This window comes from Garra rufa, chromosome 8 (assembly GCF_049309525.1).
Source record: "Garra rufa chromosome 8, GarRuf1.0, whole genome shotgun sequence".
NCBI classification, from domain to species: domain Eukaryota; kingdom Metazoa; phylum Chordata; class Actinopteri; order Cypriniformes; family Cyprinidae; genus Garra; species Garra rufa.
Window position 1 is genome coordinate 47,472,331 of NC_133368.1, and position 13,973 is coordinate 47,486,303.

The window sequence follows — 13,973 nt, forward strand, 5'->3', positions numbered from 1 at the left end:
GTAATTCTGATTTGCACGGAAAATGTGCTAAATTACCTTAAGAATGTTACAATGCATACCTAAATTTACCGAAATATGAGGTTAATTTTACTTATGCAAATAAACAAATAAATAACATTTATTTTTATTTTCTATTGATTTTAACATTTAAAAAGTAAATAAAGAGTCTTATTTTTTATTTTCCTATTTGTTTTCTTGATTTTGGGGTAAAATGTGACCTGGATAGTGTTTTTAGGAGATTCATCCAGAAACATGACAGCCAACAAAAACAACAGAGAAAAACTAGAAAAACAAAGAGCATCACGTACAATGCATCTGTCACTGTGAGCATTGTGTGTGTTTTCTGTTCATCGAGTTCAAAAGAAGATACACATCAACCTGTGCTGCGAGGAAAATCCACAGAGGACCGGTGGAGGATGTTATGAATGCTAATAGATGAGGAGGAAAATAAAGTCACTTTTGCTTTAAGCTAAAATCCATCATTCTTGCTGATAATTGCTCTGGAGTCTCAGTACAGCATTCGTCCTGTATTACACAAGGAACCATCTGGACGACTTTACTCTTTCAATGACCTTTAGGTGATTCAATTAACACTAAATCTAAAAGGGTTTGATAATTACTTAAAATGCCAAGTCTTCTTTCCAGCATTTATCTGTTGTCTGTTTTTAATCTTCAATGGAGTGAAGACACGCCGCACTAATTTGACAATTAACGGCGGATTTTAATGTGTGATCAATACAGACACAGTAATGAGGAATTGTCCTTAATGCTCTCCAAACCTGCTGCTACCAAGCTCATAAGTCTCTTAGTGTTCATTAAATACAGGAAGTCACTGAAATTCATTCAAATAAATAAGTAAATAAATGTAACTCTGATTTGTAGGGAAAATGTGCTAAATTATCATGAAAATGTTACAATGCATACATTAATTTACTGAAATATGGGCTTAATTTTACTTATGCAAATAAATAAATACAAATAAATAACAGTTCTTATTTTTTTGTTTTCTATTTGATTTTGGATTTAAATAAATAAATAACATTTATTTTTATTTATTTGTTTGTTTTATATTAATTTTGAATAAATAGCTATAAATAACAATAAATATCATTTCTTATTTCATTTTTTTGTTTTCTGTTGATTTTTAAGTGAAATAAATAAATACATACATAAATAAATAAATACTTGTAACTGATTTATAAGGAAAATATGCTAAATTGTCATGAAAATGTTACAATGCATACCTTAATTTACCGAACTATGGGCATAATTTTACTTATGCAAATAAATAAATAAACATAATTTCTTATTTTTTATTTGTTTTCTATTGATTTGGGGGTGAAATGATAAATAAATAAATAACAATAAAAATAATAAATATAATTTCTTAATTTTATTTCCTTATTTGTTTTCTGTTGATTTTAGCACGAAATAAATAAGTAAATAAATGTAACTCTGATTTGTAGGGAAAATTATCATCTAAATTATCATGAAAATGTTACAATGCATACCTTAATTTAGTGAAATATGGGCATAATTTTACTTATGCAAATAAATAAACATAATTTCTTATTTTTTTATTTTCTTATTTGTTTTCTATTGATTATGGGGTGAAATGATAAATAAATAACAATAAAAACAATTTCTTATTTTTATTTCCTTATTTGTTTTCTGTTGACTTTGATTCTTTTAACTCTGATTTGTAGGGAAAATGTGCTAAATTATCATACAAACGTTACAATGCATAACTTAATTTACTGAAATATGGGCTTAATTTTACTTATGCAAATAGATAAATAAAAAAATAAATACAAATAACATTTATTTTTTTTCCCTTATTTGTTTGATATTAATTTTGGAGTGAAATTATAAATAAATAAATAAATACATAGCTATAAATAATAATACATTTAATTCATTATTTTTATTTCCTTATTTGTTTTCAGTTGATTTTGACGTTGCTGAAATTCATTCACGATTATTATATACAAATATTATTGAATAAATGAAGTGATGTGTCTGAACTACAACAGAGCTCATTATAAACATTTGCATAGGGAGCTGTAATGTCATTCAACAGGGAGCAGGACTCATCGTAGGGGTCAAAGGTCAGTGGCAAACGCTGCATTCTAATTGGCTCTCTATGAATCATTAGTGTAGACACAGTTACACATCAAAACCAGCTATTATATGAGGAAGACAGATACAGTTTAAATTCATTAAATAAGTAACATCTTGACATTTCTATGGACATTAAAAACATTTGGAGGCAAGACTGCAGTAAAATAAATAAATAAATAAATAAATAATTGTAACTCATTTATAAGGAACATATGCTAAATGATCATGAAAATGTTACAATGCATACCTTAATTTAGTGAAATATGGGCATAATTTTACTTACGCAAATAAATATTATTTCTTATTTTTATTTTCTTATTTGTTTTCTTTTGATTTTGACAGGAAATAAATATGTAAAAAAAAGTAACTCTGATTTGTAGGGAAAATGTGCTAAACTATCATGAAAATGTTACAATGCATATCTTAATTTACTGAAATATGGGCTTAATTTTACTTATGCAAATAAATAAATACAAACAAATAGAAACAGTTCTTATTTTTAAATTCATTCACGTCTATTATATACACATACTATTGAATAAAAGAAGTGATGTGTCTGAACTACAACAGAGCTGAATACTGTACTTCAGCAGTCCTAATGATCTCATTATAAACATTTGCATAGGGAGCAGGACTCATCGTAGGGGTCAAAGGTCAGTGGCAAACGCTGCATTCTAATTGGCTCTCTATGAATCATTAGTGTAGACACAGTTACACATCAAAACCAGCTATTATATGAGGAAGACAGATACAGACTGTCTAAATTCATTAAAAAAGTAACATCTTGACATTTCTATGGAGAAAATGAATGGGGAAGACAACTGGAAGCAAGACTGCTGAAGGAAAGTATGTGCTGACCTTGACATTGGGTGTGTAGAGGTTCCTAAGGGAAGCCAAAGCGGCAGACAGACCATCAGTACTACAGCTGATCCATAAGGCCTGAAGAACACTGGACGACACCCCGGTCTTCTTACTCTGACCCTGAAAAAAAGCACATACATATACAGTATTACTAATATTATATCATAAATAGAAAATTATATTATAGATGTATTATTATGTATTGTATATTTAAATACATACATGCATATAGACATAGACATAAATAAATAAATAAAACAAAACAATAGATAGAACGTCAGATAGAACACCAGATAAAACGATAGAAAGTACGTAGAACGATAGAATAATAGAATGATAAAATGACAGATAGAAAGATGATAGAACAACAGATAAAACGATAGAATGTATGATAGATAGAACGACAAAGAATGGCAATGATAAAACAATAAATAGAACGATATAATGACAGAAATATAGACCGATAGAACGATAGATAGAACAACAGCACAATAAATAGAATGATAAAACGACGATAGACCGATAGATAGAATGACAGAATGTTAGAACAATAGAATGATAGATAGAACGATAGAACAATGGATAGAACGATACAAAGATTGAATGATAGAACGATTGATAGAACGACAGATACAATAGAGAGACTGACAACGATAGAATAATAGAACGACAGATAGAATGTTAGAACGATAGATTGATAGAACGTCAGATAAAACGATAGAATGACGGATAGAAAGACAGAAGGACAGAACGACAGAACAATAGAATGGCAGAATGATAGAGTGTTAGGATAGAATAACAGAATGATGGATAGAACAATAATATGATAGACAGAATGATAGAATGATAAAATGTTAGAGCAATAGAATGATAGATATAACAACAGAACAACAGACAGAATGATAGAAAAAACAATAAATCGAACAATTGATAGAACAAAAGATAAAATGATTTATGAATTATGATACAGAACGACAGAATGATAGACAGAATGATAGATAGCAACGACAGATAGAACGACAGATAGAAAAATAGAGCAATAGATGGTAGAATTTTAGAACAATAGATAGAATGTTAGAACGATAGAACGTCAGATAAAACAATAGAGTGACAGATAGAAAGATAAAAGAATAGAACAATAGAACAATAAATAAAATAATAGAATGACAGAATGATGGATAGAACGATATAATGATAGACAGAATAATAGACAGAACAACAGATAGAACGACAGAACAACTGATAGAACAAAAGATAAAATGATAGAAAGTATAATACATAGAATGTTAGAACAACAGAATGATAAAATGTTAGAACAATAGAATGACAGAATTACAGAACAGACAGAACGATAGAACAAAGGATAGAACGATAAAACTGACAGAACGACAGATAGAATGACAGAATGATAAAAAAACAATAGACAAAACAATTGATAGAACAAAAAATAAAATTATAGAAAACATAGAACAATAAAAAAGAATGACAGATAGAATGATAGAACAATAAATAGAACGTCAGAAAGATTGATAGAATGATAGAAAGAATGACAGAACAACAGATATAAAACATTTCTCTTTTTTATTTATTTGTTTGTTTTCTATTAATTTAAAAATAAATAAATACATAGCTATAAATAATAATAAATATCATTTTTTGTATTCTTTTTGTATTTTAAGGGAAATAAATAAATACATACATACTTGTAACTGATTTATAAGGATAATATGCAAATTATTATGAAAATGTTAATGCACACCTTAATTTACTTAAATATGGGCTTAATTTTACTTAGCAAATAAATACAATTTCTTATTTTTAAAAAAATTTAATTTTGCAGTGAAATGATAAATAAATTAATAAATAATTATTTGATTTTTCATTTTCTTATTTGTTTTGTATTTTTTGTACAACAATCGATAGAACAAAAGAAAGTAGAATAGAATGACAAAAAAGAATGATAAATAGACAGAACAATAAATAGAATGACAGAATGATAGAAAGAATGATAGAACGTTAGAACAATAGAATGATAGAACGACAGAACAATAGATAGAACGATAGATAGACAGACAGACAGACAGACAGATGCATCTGGTACCTTGAAGATGTGTGCTTTCAGGATGTGGTGTCCCAGCTCCATAGTCTGCTGCCTGTTTAACTTCCCCTCCTGCCTTGACAACATGAAGGCCATCAGTGCATGTCCACTCCTGCAGACAAACACATGCATTAAGATGAGAAACAGCACTGAGACACACCAGCTGATAAAACCAGCCACATCCAGCCCTTCATATCATCTGCCTTAAACCTGCACAAACGCATTCTGCTTTTATTTTCTGCAATTTAATCTAACAATCATTCTCAATTAAGTTCTCTACAGCAGAAGGGTGAAGGATGAATTGGAAGGGCTTGTAAGCTCTTTAAATATGAGAATCAGGATTGTCAAATGTTAAAACAATTTAGATTACAATTAGATTCTACAAAAGGAAAATATCACTTTTTATTTCCAAGTGGACTAGCTTAAGTGGACACCAGTGGCTGAATTAAAGACGCAGTGAAAATAATGGTGTTTAGTTCACGTTTTATGTCAAGTTCTGCCTTTATAAATTCAGATTTATTCCACAGTTTTATTGAATGATCAAGTGCATGTAATTACGGGTTAATTCTTTTAATCTCTGAGATCAAATGAGTTCCTGGTGAGGTAAATCCCTGACTAAAAGCTCTGTACAATGTAGTATTTGATGCAAGGCCGTGAAAGCGTCTCAGTGTTGGCGTGCGTTCGGTCCGTCTGGAACGGCGCCCCCGTAAAACACAGGAGAAGGGTGGAATAGGCTGCTTTAGAGTTTCCCCGGCTCTCGCTGGTGTTAATTAAGCGAGCTTCATTAAAAGGCCACGCATGAATGCAGCTGGCTTTGATCAGCACTGCATCTCCTCTACATTAAACTCATTCCGTCGCCTTTCTTTTCTCCCTCTTTCAGCAGCCGAATAATAAGGCAGGGAACTTTTCAGAAGTCCCTCTTTTCCTGAGCCAACTTTTCTAGTCTGGACCGAGAGAGGGTTCAGGGAGGAGAGTGATCAATAGGGCACAGACGGACCAATCAGAGCGCTCGGACACACTGCACTGAGAACAGAAGAGGGACAGAATCCCAATTATAGCTAAAACTGGAGTCTAAGATCAGCACAGCCTATCAGCATCTCTAGAAAATGAGCAATGAGCAGTTTCTTTTCCTGTGTTGACATTTTCCTGCAGCAAAAGGTAGTTTCTTTACTATAAGACACACTCTATACACTATAACACATATATACATAAAGTAACAAAAAAAAGTACATTTAGGTAAAATTATAATAATGCAATGAGTAATGAGAGCAGTTTCTTATCCTGTTGACATTTTCCTGCAGCAAATGGGAGTTTCTTTACTATTAACGCACACTCTATACACAATAACACACATATCCATATATATATATATATATATAATTTTATATAAATATATATTAATTAAATTCATTTTATTTTATTTTTTTGTTATTTCATACGTATATATATATATATATATATATATATATATATATATATATATATATATATACACACACACACACACACACACACACACAAAGATGAAGTAACAAAAAATAAAATAAAAAATAAAATTCAGTAAAAATTATAATAATGCAAATGTAATGATAATGACCAATATATAACAATAATGATAATTCAAATACAAAAGCAAAAAAATTATGTTATAAATAAATTCATAGTGGCTTTAAAATATATACATATATTTTTCAAGGGTGACTCAGACATGTTCTTGTAAGATTCACTTTCTTTTGATTATATGCATTAATTTATGCATTGCATAATATATATTATTTGTACATATGGTAACAAAAATATACATATAAGTATATTATTTATTTATTTTTGTTTATATATATATATATTTTTTTTTTCATTATTATTATTATTATTATTATAAATAATTTTATATATATATATATATATATATATATATATATATATAATATTATAATTCTATATAAATATATATTAATAATACATTACATATATTATAATTTTCACTTAATTTTATTTATTTATTTTTTTCGTAAAAACTATTGCTGATTTTGCACAGTTAACAGATTTTGTTTTAAAAATATTTTAAAACATAAAAAAATTTAAGATAAAAATATTTTATAAAAAAAATCTTAAAATAGAATGTTTTGGTTTCAAAAATATTGTAATAATTACTTTAAAAAGTATGAAAGTATATATTCTAACAGTATATTTTATGCATTCATTTATGCATATATGTGTGTGTGTGTGTGTGTGTGTGTGTGCAAATCATCATATGAGAATGATTTCTGAAGGATCATGTGACACTGAAGACTGGAGTAATGATACTGAAAAATTCAGCTTTGATCACATGAATAAATTACATTTAAAAATATATTCAAAAAGACAGAATTTCACAATTTTATATCTATATCTATCTATATCTCTCTCTCTCTCTCTCTCTCTCTCTCTCTCTCTCTCTCTATATATATATATATATAGATCTTTAATGCAAAATGTAATAACGTCGTAGTGCAAATATCTTGATAGTCTTAGAATTGTTCTTGTTTTCATGCAAAATATTTTTTTTTTTTTCTCAAAGGTGGTTATTTTTTGCTTTCAGGATAAGATTCACCTTATTCTGTCTATTACCAAAGCTGGACTAGTAATATATTTCCAAGTAATTAAATGAGAGGAAACTGGATGTTGTACAGACATCTTAAATCAGCACTAGCTTTCATCATCTTCTCAAGCAGATCATAATATTTCATTAGACGACTGTGAAGACAGATCTACCATCTCTCTCTCTCTCTCACACACACACACACACACACACACACACACACACACACACACACACACACACACACACACACACACACACACACACACACACACACACACACACACACACACACACACACACACACACACACACACACACACACGAGCATGATCTGTCTGTGTCCAATCAGGAAACTCCTGCTCTTACTTTAATTTAAAGTCAGTAAATTTAACTGTGTGTCTGAAGCTGAATAGAGATAAAAGAGAACAACATCCTCATATAAATGTCAAATATATGAATTATGATCAATTATAATGAAAATATTTTTGGGGATTTTTCAACTTGCAGACTTGAACACTCAGTAACAGGCAAGGTATTGGCTGTTCATTAAACTGCACTAGCATTAGAGCTGGACGATTGAATATTCACAAAGTATTTGCAAAGATTTTGCAGGCAATGTAAATTTAAGCAGCATCATTAAGATTGCAATGATGTTAATGTGCTTTTTATCTGGTCATTAAGTTGTGTAAAGACCTAAAGTGTCCTTAGATTTATGAGTATGAGCGTATAAACACAGATGTTTCAATAGAGTATTTCATTTAAACCTCAGTAACAAAAGAGTTATCAATTATTTAACTTCATTAATCCAATTGGCTACAATGACTCTGAAATGTATATATAAATAATATATATATATGTATATATATATATATATATATATATGTATATATATATATATATATATATATATTTATTTTATATATATGTGTTATTATTTGTATTATTATTATTAAAATATTTCTTTTTTAGATGATGAACCGATGGTTTCTTTTTATGACATTTAACATAATTTTATGACACATGAATGTGATTTTTTTTATATATTTTGAATAAATTTGAAAAAATACAAATTCTAAATAAATATATTTATATAATCAATGCATAAAATACACTACCATTAAAAGTTTTTGAACAGTAAGATTTTTAATGTTAACTTTAACTTTCGCTCATCAAGCCTGCATTTATTTGATCCAAAGTACAGCAAAACAGTACAATTTTTTAATATTTTTACTATTTAAAAAAACTGTTTTCTATGTGAATATTATTAAGATTATAGATTAATAGAATAATAAAATAAAATGGCTTTTTTGCACATTATTTTAATTATTCAATAAACTGTTTTTACGAAAATAATGTATTTTATAAAATAAAAATAAAATAAATAGATTAATAGAATAATAAAATAAAACAGGTTTTTTGCACATTATTTTATTTTATTTCAGATGATTTTCTGTTTTAAAAAATACATTATTTTGTAAAACAAATTTTTTTAAATAATTAAATATGCTTTTTGCACATTATTTTAATTTTTCAATAAACTGTTGTGTAAATGTAAAATATATTAAATAAAATAAAACAAGAAATTAATAGAATAAAATAAAATAAATAGGCTTTTTGCACAATATTTTCTATTTTATAAAATACATTTTTATAACACAACAGTTTTTTTGAATAATTAAATAGGCTTTTTCGCACATTATTTCAATTATGAAATAAGCTGTTCTGTTATAAAATAATGTCTTTTATAAAATAAAAAATAAAATAAAATAATAGATAGAGTAATAGAATTAAACTAAATAAAAAAGAAGTTTTTTTGCACATTATGTTATTTTATATTTATCTACATATTTAAATTATATATTTAAATATATTCAAGTAGAACAGAGTTATTTTAAATAGTAAAAATTGTACTGTTTTTGCTGTACTTTGGATCGAATAAATGCAGGCTTGGTGAGCAGAAGAGACTTCTTTAAAAAAACATTTTGACTGGTAGTGTAACAATATTATATAATAATTATTTGTTTATATTAAAACATCAACATTAACACTGAACTGAGATCCAGTTCAGTTTTTTCCACATATGTGACCCTGGACCACAAAACCAGTCTTAAGTCGCTGGGGTATATTTGTAGCAATAGCCAAAAATACATTGTATGGGTCAAAATTTTTGATTTTTCTTTTATGGCAAAAATCATTAAGAAATTAAGTAAAGTTCATGTTCCATGAAGATTTTTTGTAAAATTCCTACTGTAAACATATCAAAATGTAATTTTTGATTTGTAATATGCATTGGTAAGAACCTAATTTGGACAACTTTAAAGGGGATTTTCTCAGTCTTTTTGATTTTTTTGCACCCTCAGATTCCAGATTTTCAAATAGATGTATCTCGGCCAAATATTGTTCTATCCTGACAAACTATACATCAATAGAAAGCTTATTTATTGAGCTTTCATATGATGTATAAATCTCAGTTTTGTCAAATTTAACCTTATGACTGGTTTTGTGGTCCAGGGTCACATTTGTTAAGACACAACACTAAAGCTCACCTGGGGTCACACAGAAAGTCAGAGCTCTCTCCATCCGCTCTCCACACCAGCCACTCTCTGAAGGACGGATGGCAAAACATCCGCGTCTTATCCCTGCGTTTGATAAGGAAACACGAGAGGGTCTCCATCCTCTGCTGGAAGTCGTCCCACAGCAGCTCTCCTCGCTCGCTTCCTGCGTTTAGTGCCTGAAACAGCTGCTCGTCCGTCATGGGGTGAAGAGACGCCAGCGCCACATTGAGAACAGGTAAGGCTCGCTCGAAAGCAGAGTTGCTCATGAACTTCATGTTGCATTGCAGCAGGTAAAGCTCCGACAGAGACACGGGGACAACCTTGTAGCTTGCGCTCTTTATGACCAGATGACCTTTCTCAAAGAGGTCAAGGGTCAGTTTGAGGTACAGGTACGAGCCCAGGCTGCGGGAGATGAGGTGGGAGCTGACTTTGCCCACGATGATGGGGTCTGCTTTGCCGTTGAGGGAGATGTTGTTGAGGATGTTCTGGCTGCCGTTGATGCGGTACTGGATGTAGGCGTTCAGGTCCGTCCCCATCTCCTTGTTGTCTGGGTATTCGTCCAGGCTGATCTTGGAGAAGGGAAGCAGACTGGTGATCTCCTGTAAAGAAAACGGGAATGTCAAGAAATACAAGCAAAACTGATGATTTAAATTTGGTTCAGTTTTTCTCAGTTTCAGTTTAGTAAAATTTTCCTCCCATGAAAGCTGTGTTTATAATTATTTATTAACATCTTTACATCTTTACAATTTTAGTAGTCAAGAATCAATCAATGCAAAAATCTGCATACAAACATTAAACAACATGACACTAATGTCATTCAAATAAAAAAGGTTACAATTTTACAGCATGGGGGGAATATTGCCATTTTGCCATTTTGACATTTTTGTCTTGTAATTTAAAAATATAAGTTTAAACACTGAAAACACCAGTGAAAACAAATTATATTATTAGAATAAATAATATTAATGTATTTTTTCAAATATTACTATATGTTACATTATTAATTATTTGTTTTCATTTGCGCAATTGGTAGACCTCTTGCTTAAAAATAAACAAATTAATTACTGTAGTCAAGTGGTAAACTAGGTGAAGGGAACAAAATTGACTAAATAAAATAAAATAATATGCAAAAAAGCCTATTTAATTATTCAGTTATAAAATAATGTCTTTTATAAAGCAGAATATAAAACTATATTAAACTAAACTTTTTTGTGCACATAATTTTATTTCTTTTATTTTTTTTTTGTATTTTATAAAATACATTATTTTATAACACACTAATTTATTTAATCATTAAATAGGCTTTTTGCACATTATTGTAATTATTCAATAAACTTCTTTTTTCAAAATAGTGTATTTTATAAAATAGAAAATAAAAAATAAATAGATTAACAGAATAATAAAAAAGGCTTTTTTGCACATTATTTTATTTCATATTATTTTCTGTTTTAAAAAAGACATTTTGTAAAACAACTCTTTTTTTAAATAATTAAATATGCTTTTTTGCACATTATTTTAATTATTCAATAAATTGTGTTATAAAATAATGTCTTTTATAAAATAAAAAATAAAATAAGAAATTAATAGAATAATAAAATAAAATAAATAGGCTTTTATGCACATTATTTTATTTTCTATTTTATAAAAGACATGACACAACAGTTTATTGAATAATTAAACAGGCTTTTTTGAACATTATTTTAATTATTCAATAAACTGTTGTGTTATAAAATAATGTATTTTATAAATTAGAAAAAAATAAGGGATTAATAGCATAATATAATAAAATAAAATAAATAGGTTTTTTGCACATTATTTTATTTTATATTATTTTCTATTTTACTGAAAGACGCACAGAATTACATGACACAACAGTTTATTGAATAATAAATATGCTTTTTTTGCACATTATTTTAATTATTCAATAAACTGTTGTGTTATAAAACTATGTAGTTTATAAAATAGAAAATAAAAATAAAATTAAATAAAATAATAAAAAAATTAATATAATAATAAAATAAAACAAATAGGCTTTTTTGAATGTTATTTTAATTATTTAATTATTCAATAAACTGTTATGTCATAAAATAATGTCTTTTTATAAAATATAAAATCAAATAAAACAATAATAGATTAATAGAATAATAAAATAACATTTAGTTTAATGACTATTCAATGTTTTCCATTACTATATTTTGTCGTCAAATTTCGATAATGGCATTTTTACAAATAACACATCAGTATATTTGACAGAAACACAGAAGGGACAAAGGAAGTCATGTGACCAGAATGCACCCACACATAAGCTCTTGATAGATACGGAAACGTGATTTTCTCCGGCCATCACCTTACTGACAAACACTTAAAGGCTTCTTCTTTACACTTACATACACATACAAAATGATCAAGATCCACAAGGTCAACTGAAAGACTGGTTAAACACAGTCACTCAGACACATTTACACACATTCCTAAAAATCAATAGGACCAATAATCCTACTCATATTGCTGCAATAACAGCACCGCAGTGGAAAGAGAGAGAGCTACACAATGAATTTTACATCACACATGAGTCTCATATCCAGCCACCACACTCCCTGTGAGACGATCCTGATACCTGGAGAAACTGCTGGATCAAAGACTACGATGGCTGCGGATTGATCAGACTGTCATCACAACACGCAAATCAACAGATGAAATCACACCACAAACCTGACAACTGTCTGATTATTGGTTCAAATGATCAAGGCATGTTTTACACATTGTTTTTCACAAGAAAGAATCCTGTTTATTCATTCTCGTTCATATGCATTAATATTTATCAACATGTAGAGGTGGCCAAAATTGTTAGAACTCTAGTATTTCCACCAGCTAAAAAAATAGTTTTAAGTCAGTTATTTTCATCTTTTGCTGTAGTGTGCTTCCAAACATTGTGCAAACAAATTCAATTGGATTATTACAATGAATGGCAAAATCAATGTTTGGAAATGTAAACTGATATTTCCTACTGACACACTAAACTAGAAATATATAGAATAGAATAGAATAGAAAGATAGAAAGATAGAAATAACTGACTAAATACAAAATCATTTTTAGTTAGTATTTTAACTAGTGGTGGGCCGTTATCGGCGTTAACGTGCTGCGTTAACGTGAAACTCTTATCGCGCGATAAAAAAAATATCGCCGTTAATCTATTCTCAAATTTGGGTTGGGAGCTGGGTCTAAACTACGCAAGCTATGATGACTTTCACCTTGATAGTTTAACGCGGATGTATACCGAAGACTGTAGAATATGGTCGCGCGTTTAAGTCTCCTCCGCCAAAACACAGACGGGATCGCGTCGTCCTCCATTCATAAAAACCGAATCTACTATAGCGAAATGCCAAGTAAATTCGTCGTTTTTTGGATTCATAAATCAAATGTTGGTCTGTCACTTAATTCAAATCGCGATATGGACTAGTGTATGTGAAACCTGAAATGCAAAAAGACCGTTTTAATATGAATCCGATATGTTCCGTTTGCCTAGCTGTATGTATGCATGATGGAGACCAGCTTTTACTACACGCATACTGAAACACACGTGACGCTCCCGGTAATTTTTGGCATTTTCATCTCACATGAACAGATAAACTCAATCTCCCAAACTGCTGTGAGTGTCACTTTTACCGTTTCATTTGAGAAAACTAGCATCATATCATACTGTATACACAGAAACTTCTCGGCAACCTGTCAAAATAAAAGTACGGTGTAACA

General features: G+C 29.1%; 1 protein-coding gene across 4 annotated transcripts in view; it reads right to left on the reverse strand.

The window, feature by feature from the left end:
- Positions 1-13,973, reverse strand: part of tanc1b (tetratricopeptide repeat, ankyrin repeat and coiled-coil containing 1b) — a 229,735-nt gene that overhangs the window by 34,442 nt on the left and 181,320 nt on the right. For all 4 annotated transcript variants that reach the window (XM_073845254.1, XM_073845253.1, XM_073845255.1 and 1 more), the window contains 3 exons: positions 10,211-10,818; positions 5,084-5,192; positions 2,980-3,102 (listed from right to left, as the gene is read on the reverse strand). In XM_073845254.1, the coding sequence (XP_073701355.1) occupies positions 2,980-3,102; positions 5,084-5,192; positions 10,211-10,818 (840 nt within the window). The remainder of the gene's footprint in view (positions 1-2,979; positions 3,103-5,083; positions 5,193-10,210; positions 10,819-13,973) is intronic.